The sequence below is a fragment of the Carassius auratus genome, chromosome 26 (genome assembly GCF_003368295.1).
Source record: "Carassius auratus strain Wakin chromosome 26, ASM336829v1, whole genome shotgun sequence".
Taxonomy (NCBI): domain Eukaryota; kingdom Metazoa; phylum Chordata; class Actinopteri; order Cypriniformes; family Cyprinidae; genus Carassius; species Carassius auratus.
Window position 1 is genome coordinate 16,068,194 of NC_039268.1, and position 14,489 is coordinate 16,082,682.

Sequence of the window (14,489 nt, forward strand, 5' to 3'; positions counted from 1 at the left end):
AGTATTAATATCTGCTTTACCACTGTGAATTGCTCTTTAGCCTTTTTTAATACAGTAGTATTAAACTTGAATATGTTTTGGTCAGCAGCTAAAATACAAATTGTGCCTGTGACCATATGGATTTAACTCTGTAGATAGATATAAAATGTATATGCATCATATATGCAAAAATATGCGTTTATATATTTATAATACATTATATTATAGTATATAACTACATATAAAAGATGAAACATGAAATTGTTCCAATTTCTAAACAGTTTCAGATTATTATTATTATTATTATTATTTTTTACATAAGGTAGATATATTTGTATACGGGGCTAAAATAAAAGAAATCCGATCACACAGATATTATATTGATTATATGTCTTTCAAAATATTTTTTAAACTGATCATTAATCTTCATGCAAACAGATTTTCCTACATTTCCGGCTAGAAGGGGGAGCATCTGGCTTCTTTCACTCTGTGCCAAGAGCAGTGTGTTCATCTGGATGCTGGTGCAGTAGTCCAGGGCTGTCGCTGAGGCATTCCCAGCAGCCAGTTGGGCCACGCTCAAACAGCTTGTACAGCATGAGCCCAAACGGGCAGCACCAACAGCGCCCTGGCACTGCTCCCGGGCATGTCAGCCCACTGTTTCACCAGCCCTCACACTGGCTTTTCACTGCACCACAGCCCTCAAACACCTGTCAAAAGAGTGGAAAGAGTCAAGCAGCAGGTAAAACTCCACCAGGAGCCATTTAAAAGTCAATTCAGAGCAGTAGCCTTGTCCCGGATTCAGTTCTTTTCAGGATTCAGTCCCATCAGAACAAAAAGGATTCTGATTTTGGGTCAGACTCTCAGCGGTCAACATAGAGACTAAGGCCAGACCTAGATGCCTTTTAGGTATGAAATGACTATTATTGGCATCATGAATTAGGTTAACTACTAAACTGTGATTACCTACAGCTGGCAAATGATATAAAATTATCTTTATAATTGAAATGCTTTTGAGCATAAACCTGAAAATGACATTTCCAACTTAAACCATCACAAAATTTGAATGCTTTGGAGCACAGACTTAAGTTTGGCTTCTTTTTAAAGAAGACACTTGGGAGATTATAGATTATTGGCTTTTCGAATCAGGTCCATGATTTTAGTGCTTGTGCAAGTTTTGCACCATTCCAATTAAACGTAAAATTTTATGTTGGGCTGGACTGGACACTCAAAGTAGCACAGTTTGAAAGGAATTGTGGGAAAAGTGTAAAGGACTTCGCACAAAATGAGATAAATTAAACATTTGATTTTTTTTTTTGAAAAGTATCCCTTACGAGATATATCTAAATTACGGCCTATGCTCTCAATGTCAAATGCAGAAATGTTAATCCATGCATTTATGACTTCAAGGTTAGACTACTGTAATGCTTTATTGGGTGGTTGTTCTGCACGCTTGGTAAACAAACTACAGCTAGTCCAAAATGCAGCAGCAAGAGTTCTTACTAGAACCAGGAAGTATGACCATATTAGCCCGGTCCTGTCCACACTGCACTGGCTCCCTATCAAACATCGTATAGATTTTAAAATATTGCTTATTACTTATAAAGCCCTGAATGGTTTAGCACCTCAGTATTTGAATGAGCTCCTTTTACATTATACTCCTCTACGTCCGCTACGTTCTCAAAACTCAGGCAATTTGATAATACCTAGAATATCAAAATCAACTGCGGGCGGCAGATCCTTTTCCTATTTGGCGCCTAAACTCTGGAATAACCTACCTAACATTGTTCGGGAGGCAGACACACTCTTGCAGTTTAAATCTAGATTAAAGACCCATCTCTTTAACCTGGCATACACATAACATACTAATATGCTTTTAATATCCAAATCCGTTAAAGGATTTTTAGGCTGCATTAATTAGGTAAACTGGAACCGGAACACTTCACATAACACCGTACTTTCTACATCATTAGAAGAATGGCATCTACGCTAATATTTGTCTGTTTCTCTCTTGTTCCGAGGTCACCGTGGCCACCAGATCCAGTCTGTGTCCAGATCAGAGGGTCACTGCAGTCACCCGGATCCAGTACGTATCCAGACCAGATGGTGGATCAGCACCTAGAAAGGACCTCTACTGCCCTGAAAGACAGCGGAGACCAGGACAACTAGAGCCCCAGATACAGATCCCCTGTAAAGACCTTGTCTCAGAGGAGCACCAGGACAAGACCACAGGAAACAGAGGATTCTTCTGCACAATCTGACTTTGCTGCAGCCTGGAATTGAACTACTGGTTTCGTCTGGTCAGAGGAGAACTGGCCCCCCAACTGAGCCTGGTTTCTCCCAAGGTTTTTTTCTCCATTCTGTCACCGATGGAGTTTCGGTTCCTTGCCGCTGTCGCCTCTGGCTTGCTTAGTTGGGGTCACTTCATCTACAGCGATATCGTTGACTTGATTGCAAATTAAAACAGACACTATTTCAACTGAACAGAGATGACATCAATGAATTCAATGATGAACTGCCTTTAACTATCATTTTGCATTATTGAGACACTGTTTTCCAAATGAATGTTGTTCAGTGCTTTGGCGCAATGTATTTTGTTTAAAGCACTATATAAATAAAGGTGATTGAAAAGGTGATTACGAGCCACTTCTGTTCTCATCTAATGAATAAGACTTAATATGTGGTGCTAAGCAGCAGACACTTATTGGCTCATTACACATGATTGCACAAACCTGGATGCCAATCAACACTTGTGGATGATATGACATGATTGAACAAATCACATGATGCAGTTTTTTTTCTTTTTATTGCTTTTATTTCATTCCCTTTTTCCAGAATTCAAAGAGTCGCTCCCAGTGTATTATAAGCCCACAAAAAAAATTAGATGACAAACTTAAGTGTAAAACCAAAGCAAAACCTTATGAGCAAAAAACAATATCATATATACATTTATAATAAACTAAATAACAAACACTCCATAGATTTATATGCAAGCAAAAACACCAAATGCACTGATTCATGCCTTGAATGAACAAAGAAATATGAATACATTTTATTGACGGTCACCATCTTTTCACTTTGGAGTCTTCTTTCACCCTCCAAAGCATGAGTTCCATGCATGCCGTGGCATCCTCGCGTGTGTCATGACCCACCACTGTAGCAAACGAAAAATGTGTTTGGTTTGTTTTCTTACTGAGAAACAAGCTTGAGTTGTTTAGTGTATGCAAGTCATGGTGTGCTCAATAGACCCGTTTCTCTTTGCTACTGACTCAGTTACTCAGACAGCAATTTCATGGAAGAGTTAAACTCATCTGAACGGTCACTGTGTACATTGCCCCTACTTTACCTCTGAGTGTATGGAAAATGTGCAATGAAGAAAAAAAACACAGATTCCAGTTAAAAGCTACAGCTTCTGATTCAGTGAGGTTTGTTCATGGTCATTTCTGGCGAATGCAATAGACAGGCTAACATACCGCTCTCTTGGATAATTCTCCGGAGATAGTCTGCAGTCAGACTGTTAAGTTCTCTTTTGTGTGGCAGACCCAGACGATGAGGAAACACCACAGAGGTGTCAATCACAGTGCTGTGAATAATCTAAAGATGGCAGAACCAAAATGCAATTCTTAAGTACTTCTAGTCAAAACCACTAACTTGAGTCTTAAAAGCCAATGCCAAGTTGAAAAAAGGTTTACATCGGAACCCCAGCTACAAATTGCTCAAAAGCCTTGAGCGCATTCCACTAGAACTCACTTTGAGAGAAGTTAAGTCATTCTCCAAGCCATGGCCAATCAGAATCGTGTCTGCATTAATAAAGCTCAAAAGTGCTGCTTGTACATCACACAAAGAAGAGTTCGTACCCTTCACGTCATCCTCGTTGATGCCGGAGAACCTGCGCAGTATAAAAAGTCGAGATTCATAACATAATTACAGTTTGTTCTTCTGAAATGGATTCAAACATTAAAATTAAAACAATCCCACCTGGTATTATAGTCAATGACATCCTTATCAGGCTTGACAAAGGAGTCAAAGACAACTTGCAAACTGCTGTTGACCACGGTCACTCTTGCTAGTTCCAGACCTTGAGTCGTGTAACACTGGTAAAACACACATTTAAATAAATAGTCACATTAATACTCTTTTTAATCCTAATTATATTTAAATCAAAGCCTTACTGTTTGTGTGTCAACAGCAAAGACTCCTGGACATGTTTTGGCTACTGATGATTGAGGAAGACTGTTCACAAAGCCCTCAAGACTTACTGCATCATGGACATGAAGCTGTAAACGTGTACATTAAAACATAATGACTAAAAATGGAATTTTAGGTTATTGGCTTGGTATAAAGCTACAATATCACTATTGAAAATCCAGTTCAAGGAGAAATCATGGCATAAAGGAGTGGAGACAAAGCAGGTGAAATGTTTTCAGCCCCTGTGACTAAGCCTGAGTCTGTAAGTATAATTCCAACACAAATCAAAATACATTGAACACTTGGCATCCAGGTGACCCAACTGCATTCTCACAACAACTGTAGCGCGTCTCAACACCTCCCGGCACTGTGAGAGAACACATACAGAATAAACCATGGATTATGCTAGAAAACGGTCACTTTTTAAAGACATTCTAAGCCTTTCTTACCTCGATTCTCTAGGACTTTTCCATAATGGTAGTTACACTCCTCTCTGCGGGTGTGCTTTCCACTTTTGTCAACAGAAAACGTTGCTCCACATCGACAGCAGATTCTCTTCAGAGCTGTAACCAGAGAATTTCTAATCATTTAAAAGGCTTCATTCCCTAGTAGCTTGGCTTCAATAATATTCAACTGTTTTGCCTTAAAGGTTCTGTACGTAGGATTGACACTGAGTGGGTGAACTAGGCACTGCAGTCCAGATTCAAAATATTGGAGAGGGTTTTTATTCCACCTCTAGTCTTGACGCAAACAGGTTAACAGATTGACGCTCTTACCCCTTTTGTTTGCCAGCTTCCATGACTGAAATGAAATACACTGTTTTCCACCAACTGGCAACCCGGGGTAAACTGGTAAACTGGTAAACTGGCAGAGGGTGGGTTTCACAAACCAAAACAAAGAACTACATTCCGGCTCGGAACGCACATTTTCAGAGGAGAATAACTGACTTTGGTGTTGTTTTTCAGATTAACAAATGTTAACTCACCTTTTTTTCTTAAATATCTGCAAACATATGATATTGTTATGCTTTAGAGTCAAAAACTTACATACAGTACAGCACCTTTAATTATTTTAACAGTAGAATAAAACCATATGGTGACCTGAAAGCCATAACTCAAAAATGAACCACTACACTCACGGTCACTTATGCCCTTCTTGGTATCTCCATACTGGATGGCAACATCAGCTTTATCCTTATTTTTACGAGGGAAGTTGTTTACTCGCAACATGTCCTCAGATAGAACATGTTCCTTCAGTTGCTCATAAAGTGTCAAATCACCTGCATCAGTAAAAAAAAAGACACTTCAATTCATCTAAATAAATTAATATTTCATGACATGAAAACCTGGAACACATAATTAATAACAATAGATTGATGGCATGAATGCATTTAATTGATCAATAGTGAAAGTAAGGTCTTATAAATTTGATTAAATTCTGTTCTCTTAAACTAAATAAATACTCAAACTTTTGAATAAGTAGGTGTATACATGGATATGGTCCCAATGTGTCGGTATACTCTTTAAAGCACCTTAGCAGGGGTTAAGAAAAACGTACAAATCTGTTTTTAATTACTACTACATATAAACAGCACAATATGAAAATAGAGTACAGCCTACTGTGCATTTTAATAAACTCCACCCCCTCCCCCCAAAAAAAAAACTGAATTATAGCGACACAGGTGAGCACTCCAGTTTGACCCTGAAATGAGATCCAGCTCTTACCGGGTCCCTGAAGTGCTTGAGTATTTAGTGGTACATTGCCTCTAGACACATGCTGATCTCTCTCACTGGGAGCTGTAAGTACATATAAGGAGGGTGACCTGACAGGAGTGTACAGTGCAGTAAACAAAAGTGGCTGCAGTAATTTGAACAAAAGCACATGCAGAAATATAACAAACATACCTTTGGCAGGCAAGACGTTTTGGTTTTTAAGTCTCTTGAGTGCATTGACAGCTATGCTTAGATACTTGAGCTTATTGATACTGCGGTCATAAACATTTTTTTCTTCTGCCAGAGCCTAGAGCATTGAAATAGATGTGTCGGGAAAACACCCATTAGAAAATATAGCCAGGGCTTTAAATAATGCATTCTCTCTTCCACACAGACCTTCTCGAATGCAACTTGCACCGTCTGGGATGATTTCAGGAACTCCTCCACAAAGAGATTCACGTAGCGTTGACGAACATCATGTGGCACTTTTGCCCCAACCTCTTGGCGTATTTTTGCTTTTCTTTTTACACCCATAGCCTATACAACGCACAAATATATCCATAACTAGCTCAACATCACAAAACAAAGAAATTACTACCAAATTCATGTTACAATATAAAAAACCTGGCTTGTAGAGAAGGGTCTCAAGAGAAAACAACACTGACAGATGAGTAAAGCGAGGTAAACCTTAGCTGGTGTGTAGTTGGCTGGTTGAGGAGGATGTAAAGTTTGTGAAAGATGAACAGATGGAGGAGGCGGAGGTGGCCGTTGGATGGACATTGTGGTAGGAATCAGTGTCACAGGTAAAGCACAATTTCCTTCAGGTACAATAAGGTGCAAGTTTGCCCCCAACTGTACAGTAGCACCAACCGGAAAAATACCAACACAGGCTTTAAAAAAAGAAAAGTATAGAAGTAAATGACAATTCCCTAAATGAGGACTAACCGATCTGATAAGATAAGGAACTGTATATGATGCTTACAGTTTTGCACTGTACTTGATTGAAGGTCACTGGGTGCATAAACCTTCTTTGGAGCACTGCTTATGGCCTGGGACTGACAGCCTTTCACCGCAGCAGTCAAAATAGCCGCTCTTCTCTGGCATAACTGAGTTCTGGAGGGAATGCTTAACTGGGAACCGACTTCTCGTAGAGGGACGATAATCTGTGCTTTGCTTTTATTGGCAGGCTGCTGAATAAAGGTGAAGTCAGAAACCACTTCGTTATACTCAAAATTGTCAGCATGGGTTTAAAAAAAAAAAAAAAGGGATACTTTTTATATTACAACACAAAGACGGAATCATCTCATACCTCAAACTTTGCCACATGTGCCACCCTTTTCTTCAACACAGCAACTGAATTAGACTTCTCTGTTTCCTGGGTATCTAATATTTCTTCCTGAAAAAAAAAAAAAAAAAAAAAAATTATATTCCATTTCTATTTCTAATCAAGAACACATACAGCCATTTGACTAAAATGACAATAAAAGACACTTATTATAAGGCCAACTCAAACTGCACAGACATGTAACAGACTAGATTATGTCACTTCTTAGACATTCCATGACCCAACCAACACTGATTCAGCCTGACCAATCAGTAGAAACCAGTGCCGATCAATAAAGCATTATTAAATTAAGCAACATTGATTTTAATGAGAAATGCTGTTTTGTTTTTTTCTGAATGATCATGTTACACTGAAGACTGAGTAAAGGCTGCTGAAAATGTGTTCAAATGTATTCATATAGAAGAGCCAATCTGTAATTCTATTTCACAAAACTACAATTTTTACAACATTTTTGATCAAACAAATGAATGAATAACTCCAAACTTTTGGAACGGTAGTGTGGTCAAACAAAATAAGATCTGCATAATAAATTAAATTAAACATATGAATACTTACAGGTGGATCACACTGAACCTCAGGACCTTCATTTTGGTTGGCTTCCATGAAGATTCTGTAGCACTCTTCCATTGGGTCAGATTCGGAAAGATCTAAGTCGGAGTACCGAAGCTCCTCGTCAGAACTGGAGTCAATCACAATGGCTTCATTATTACTTCCTGCCACTGCTGCAGATGCAAAGGTCTGTGAAGGAACAGGTATGTTGCAGGGAACAGGGAATGACGCAACTGATGTTGTTAATTTCTGAGCCACAGTTGTTCTTTGGTTTAGTTGACTAAATGTTGGTACAGAAACGGTTCCGGTTTCAATCCCTGAAACATAAGCAGGCATATTCTGAACAAATGGTTCAATAGGACTTTTCTGAATAGTTGGCCAAGATGTTTCCGCCAGGTTCTGAGAGTGTGGACCAAATCTGTGCTCTTCTATCTCATGTAAGGATGATGGAAAGGACTGAGAGGAGACCATGGCAAAGTAATGCTGAAGTGCTTGCTCTTGGGAGATCTTGTTAGAAGGAATAACTTCTGACTTTTGAGTATAACTTAAGATGTCAATTTGTGGTTCGGCCTCAAAAGTTGCATCTTGTTGAACAACCGCAGGAGACTGTGAGGAAATATATTCATCTCCATAAAAAGAACTGAAAGGAAGCATCTTAGCATCTTGATTGCATTCGATCCTCTCACTCTCACTTCTCATATTGTCTAGACATGTAGAAATGTCATGCAGGACGTTTTCCATGTCATGAGTTTTTTCCTCTTTTTGAGTAACAAATGCTTCCATATTGAGATTTGTAGAGTTAACTGCTTCAGACAGGGGTACTTCGGTTAGATCCTCCAGAAAAAGCTTGGGTTCATTTACGAAGTGCTTTGCGGTCATTACCGGTTTATTTAAGGGTCCTTCATTAGCCTCTTTACCATCTTCAGCTGGGGCATCGCTAATAGGACATAATGTGGGTAGTTCCTTGGTTGTAGTTCCACACTGCTTTGAAAGCTTATGTTCATCTTCTAGAGGCGACACATCAATGACAAGTTCCCCTTCAGAAGACTCTTGTTCTTGTTGAATCATCACAGGTTTCACTGAGGTCCTTTTATTCTCTTGGTCACCCTCTCCGTGTTTAATTTCATTAATTTGAGGTCCATCAGAAGACAACTTTTCCTTGTTCTGCCTTGGTTTTGTTTGGTCATTTGCAAGAAGATTATTATTAACAGCATAATTCCCCTCAGGTAAATGTGGAGTACTCTTGCCTTTCTGTTTGGTCCTGCATTTTACTTGTTCTTTTGCTGAAGTTGGAATGTCAATGACCAAGGTACCTTCATCGTCAGAGTCATCAAAATGACAGGAGAGAGGCTGATTATTTTTTCCTGCTTGGTTATTCTTCAGGCCATGTTCAGTATCCGCTTTATCAGTTGACTTCAGCTTACAGTCTACTGAGCCGCTAGATAATAAGTCTGCTGAGAAATTGGAACATGGGTCATATTCCAAATCAGTCTTCGGTCTGGCGCGATCAACCACATATTTAAGACCGCTCGTTGTGGAAACAGCTTTTTTGTATCTCAAATGGTTTCCATTCTGGTCTTTAGCCTTACTGTTGGTGGTCCTCAAATATTTCTCAGAGCAAAGACCTGCATCTGTCTGCGCGAGGGACTGCGACGTCTGATAGCGAGACAGTCTTTTTTGTTCTTTCTCTACCTCACACTTCACTGCCTCGATTTCCTTGTTGATCCTCTCCAATTCCTCAATGCAAGCATAACTGTCCTCATTGGTGTGAGAGGCTCCATTGGCAGAAGTGACTTCAGGATCTTCAAGTTCTAAATGTGAAGCAGAGAAACAGGTTTCTTAAAATATATATACATGCCATTTATATAAAAAAGAAAATCCCAAAACCAATGCTCTAAGGGCACAATTGTTATGTAGCTATTTTTCACCCACACATGTTGGGAAATTACTCAGAATATTTCGGCAAGAGCTAAAAAAATAAATAAAAAAAAAACTATAATCACCAATTTAATCAAAATGTCAGTGTAAACTGTGAAATGAGAGGTCATGTATTGGTATAAAACAACCACTTAGCTTAGTAGAAGGTCTAGGATCTAGAAATCCAGTTCATATCAGTGAATCGGTTCTTTCGGATTACGAATCAGTCAAAATTATTTGCCATTTCTTTGACGTGATGGCTCAGCTACATGGTATATTAAATGACTTGCAACTATTACAACTCAAAAAGTTATTAAAGCCCAACTTTGATTCTTGCACATTTCTTCTACCCTGCTGCGATTCACTTCCGCGCATTAGTCAAAACCCTTTTTCCGAAACGATCCAGTTCGACTGAAAGATTCGATTGAAATGCGTGTAGTTTGCGAACCTTTAAATGTTAAATAACAATGAATGATTTGTATTTACCTGTCGTAGACACGCCAGACGTATTGTCTTTGCCGTGATTATACAAACAATAAAGTCGATTGCATCGTCCCCATCGAAGAAAGGGACAATCAATTTCACGGAAGAGAGCAGTGGAAGGAAACATAGGAGTTGCCAGCACACGAAACACCGAGTTATTCAGAGGACTGTTAATTTTCAATATAACGCATCTTCTCTAGCCTATCTCTTGTGAGCTTCATCATCTAATGATAACATTTTTCAAAAGTCTTTTAAGATATATAACAGAACAAAGTTAGTGTGAGGAAGAGGTCTGCTCTCGTCAAAAGTATGTAGGCTTAGCGCTTGTGAAATTGGGAAGGACTTTGGCTACGTCACCGGCTGGTAGTGTTTTAATTAATCTATCATCCCCAGGTGTGGTTAATTGTTTTTTTGTGGCGATGTTTGATTCGTGAAAGAACCGTTCTTTTGAGCCGAATCTTTTCAACGAATCGCTTGAGTTAGCGGTTCATAATTCACATTTGAGCTGTGACTGTATGCCATTTTTAATCAATTCTAAACACAACATTTAAAATATGGGCTATTACTTTCTATCCTTTTAAAACAACACATAAAATGAGAAGTGCATATAACAAAACCATAGCAAAATAGAACTAGATTTGGATGTTTTCTTTGGAAAATAAAACTCGCACCACAATGGAAGGGTGTTGTGTCAGACTGACTCAAAAACGCTCCTCTCATGAAAATAGAGTTGTATAAAGAGAACTGTGTATAAAATAAAAAAGGGAAAGATAGAAGGAGAGTTCCTTTCATACCCACTATTTTTTTAAACTACTTTTAAGGGAGGGATAAAGCAGCGAGGGAGACGAATGGCATGATACTCTTGATGTCTCTTTTTCATTCGCCTTAACAGAAGTGAAGGCTGCTGGCCTCTTTGACAGCTGCCTCGTTGCTGTCTTTTGTTTAAATTTTTAATTTCTGTAAAACTATGATGTTATAACAATGTGCTCCAAAGGGACTCTTGGTCTCACAGACAGCCAGCAGCTGAATTCACTTTGGCTGGCAAAGCGAGCAATTAGACCCGGGATTAAAAAGGATTGAGTTTGGAGGCCTGAGGAGAGTTTGCCTGCCATCTCGGGACACTCCATTACCATCAAGAACACAAGCCATGCTGAGTTACCGCTTGAGGGTGGAGGCAGAAAAAAGCCACTCGGCATTGCCAGGAAATACATTTGTATCTGAAGAGGTTGATTTTGACATCAGCATTGTGGAGGCAATAGTTATAACCAGTGGGACCATGGCCTGATCAAATCCTGATTTTGGGACAGAGACAAGATGGAATTCATTAAGCGAAGACGGGTGGCAGCCTGCTCTTTTACTGAGCTATTCAAAGGAATTCATCTCTATTCAATAGCATCATTCAATAGTTGCTAAGAATAATTATGCACTCAAAATTATTACCACAGTCAATTGAGTTCCTCTTATTTCTGAAGCAGACATTTTCTTTTCGAAACCATTCAGCCTTGGGAGCTGTACATTTGCACAGACAAAACAATACCTGTAATATTACATTTTAAACTTTCCATACCTTAAAGTAAAAAAAATAAAGGTTTTAAACAGATAATTCACCAAAATAAAAAATCATAAACTTCTGTCATAATTTGCTCGTGCTTATGTTATTCCTAACATATGACTTTCCTTTGTCAATAGAGCAAAAATATTTTTGTTCACACCATGAAGTTCAGTGGGGAAGGCAATGGGGTCCAATGTCAGGCTTGGAATTTAATTTTTTTTGGATGAGATATCCCTTTAAGGTACTGCAAATATAATATTTATTCTGAAACAGTAGAACACCCCATAGAATGATACTGTAATTTTGCAGATGTGACCACAGGGATTACACAAGGCTTATCGCAACAGAGCTGAAATCACTTTGGTTACAGTTGAAAGGACTGCCGGTGCCAACCGAAGTTTGTATTACTCCCTTGCACACTTCCAGGCTTGTCCCATTAGTTTGTCACTCATAGGATCGTTTTGCAGCAACTGAGCTCACAGCCCTGAAGGAAATGCCTTACGCACTCATCAGTCACTAGAGAGACGGCGAGGCAGCCAGCCGAGCACACGCACATGTGAGTGGAGATTCAAGAGAGGCAGAAAGCACAAACACAGTAGGAAGAGACCAGCAAAATCAAAAGGAACTGCAGCTTTATAGGTGGACTAAGGCTACATTTATTTGAAATGGGGCCCAAATAGAGTAGCCTGTTTGTTTTTCTTTTTTATTTGAATGATATAACATTATCTCAGCATGCATGACTGTGAATGCCTTTTGATTCCAGAGAAAATGTGGCTTTATGTGATTTATATATATAATTTTATTTTATTTTTTGCTCCATTAATTTGTTCAAAAATACACTGCAGTTCACAATTCCTTGAATACATCTCTTTTATGTGTATTTGTTTTTCCTATGGCTATACAATTGTTCATCATAATAAAGAAAACAATCCAAAAAATGAATAACATTGTTTAAAATAAAGCCTATTAATTTGTTTGGTGCAATTCTGTATTATTTATTTATTTTAAATAGTAACAAAACTTCTTCACTGTTAACTATTTACAAAACTTTGTCTGCAAAATCAGTCATGTGAAGAAAAAAAAATGTTTCAAATAAACGCTGTTCTTTATATTCATCAAAGAAAATGTATTGTGTTCCTATAAAGATATTAAGCAACACAACTGTTTTAAACACTTATGATAATAACATGAATTCATGAGCAGCCAGTCAGCTCTATTATAATTATTTCTGAGGGATCATGTGAAAATTCAGCTTTGCAGGAATATATTAAATTCAAATAGAGCATACTTTTAAATTCCGGTATTTCACAATTTTACAGTTTTGACCTTTGATTAAAAAACACAACACAATCCTTTACAACCTTACAAACCACAAACTTCTGTACAGTACTGGACATTTGCAACTTTTAAACCTGATAGGAGATTCCAGTGAGACCTTGGGTGCTGCATGTTCTTACAACAAATCCAATCTCTCTTAATGTTAAATGCGTATGTAAGCACTGTTTAGGCTGCAACATGATATCATAAACTGAATAAAGTTTCCTCCAGACAAACCACAGTCCAGACACTCAGATCTAACGTATCTCCGTTTACAGAGAAGGGCCAAGAGCTTTTTTATTCGTGATTGATGGAGTGGCCAGCCCTCAGGTCTTTGGAGTTCATCAGTATTCACAAAGCATTCCAGTCTGAGTCATAAGACAGAAGCACAAGGCATAATGACTAGAAAGCATGTGCACAGGAGGCAGGACGTGTCTGTACGCAGACACACACGGCTTGCAGAACAAAAGCGATGAGACGAGGTCACATGAACTTGGGATTTATTGAAACAGAACAATGCTGGGTTACAACATTCAGTGTGGTTTATTCTCTTAAGAGTGTGGAACAACATCAGGAATGAACAGGACTGGATTTGCAGTCAACATATTCTCAGTCTGTAAGGGGCAGGCCAACACCACACTATACTGTAGGCTGAGAAAAACAGCAGTGGCATGCAGAGGAGCTTATTTACATAATGGACAAAGATCTCTCCAGGTCTTCAGGTCCATCTAGTGTCCGCCTGAGAGAACACCAACTACTGGGAAACACTACTGTATGAGCTCATTTGAATTCATGTAATGGAGCTATGATGTAAGATCAGCAATATCATTTGCTGACATGCAGAGAATGTAATTGTAAAAATAACGGTTCTGGTGATTTGGAACAAACACCCCAAGACTAAACAAAGCTTTACAATGGTATGGTATGGCTATGTTAGTAGTTTATACAGCACCTGTGTACATTCTATAGGATTTCCATTTAAAAATGCATGAATATAAACAATACACTGTTGAAAAGATCCAATTTACATGGAATGGAATCTTCCATAGAACGGAGTTCCAGATATCATATATCTTTGATCAAGAGATGTTCAATTTGTGACCAGGATAACAATCTCAGGATGAACAGCATGTTTAATTACACCAAATGTTTTTCCAACAAGAGGTTACATATCTTTTCAGAATGCTTTTTTGAGTGTTCGAATATACTTTTGTTTTTTACTGTATCAAGAAAAGATACAGTATCAAAGAAAAATCAACAATCATTCATGTTCATTCATGTAAACACAGTGTCTACATGTAGCTTTTCATTTCTTTTTTTATAAAGAAAATGTTCAATGAAAAATATGGTAATGTTGAAATACCTTTTTTTTTTAAATAATATATTACTATATTTAGAAAGTAATAATATATACAATTATATACTATTATTATAAAGAAAAAAAAAGACT

The 14,489-nt window shown here is 38.2% G+C and overlaps 1 protein-coding gene across 2 annotated transcripts; it reads right to left on the minus strand.

Annotated features, from left to right (window-relative positions):
- Positions 1-2,704: 2,704 nt before the first annotated feature.
- On the minus strand, positions 2,705-10,517 carry LOC113044457 (RNA exonuclease 1 homolog). 2 transcript variants are annotated; one of them, XM_026204460.1, is made up of 16 exons: positions 10,174-10,517; positions 7,777-9,581; positions 7,186-7,272; positions 6,859-7,063; positions 6,564-6,766; positions 6,273-6,413; positions 6,069-6,183; positions 5,889-5,960; positions 5,303-5,443; positions 4,614-4,727; positions 4,458-4,531; positions 4,149-4,253; positions 3,955-4,070; positions 3,727-3,865; positions 3,450-3,570; positions 2,705-3,130 (listed from the first exon to the last, which is right to left on the minus strand). In XM_026204460.1, exons 1-16 carry the CDS (start codon positions 10,295-10,297, stop codon positions 3,039-3,041), a joined length of 3,654 nt encoding a protein of 1,217 aa, XP_026060245.1. In that variant the 5' UTR covers positions 10,298-10,517; the 3' UTR covers positions 2,705-3,038. The 2 variants fall into 2 exon arrangements, with proteins under 2 accessions (XP_026060245.1, XP_026060244.1); XM_026204459.1 differs by having other exon boundaries at positions 2,706-3,130; positions 6,859-7,066.
- Between the last annotated feature and the right edge of the window lie 3,972 nt (positions 10,518-14,489).

Coding starts and splice junctions, on each gene's coding strand:
- LOC113044457 (XM_026204459.1), bottom strand. CDS start 10,297: ATGTTTCCTTCCACTGCTCTCTTCCGTGAAATTGATTGTCCCTTTCTT. Junction 4,532..4,613: donor AAAAGTCCTAGAGAATCGAG/GTAAGAAAGGCT, acceptor GTTCTCTCACAG/TGCCGGGAGGTGTTGAGACG. Junction 4,254..4,457: donor CTGGATGCCAAGTGTTCAAT/GTATTTTGATTT, acceptor ACACGTTTACAG/CTTCATGTCCATGATGCAGT.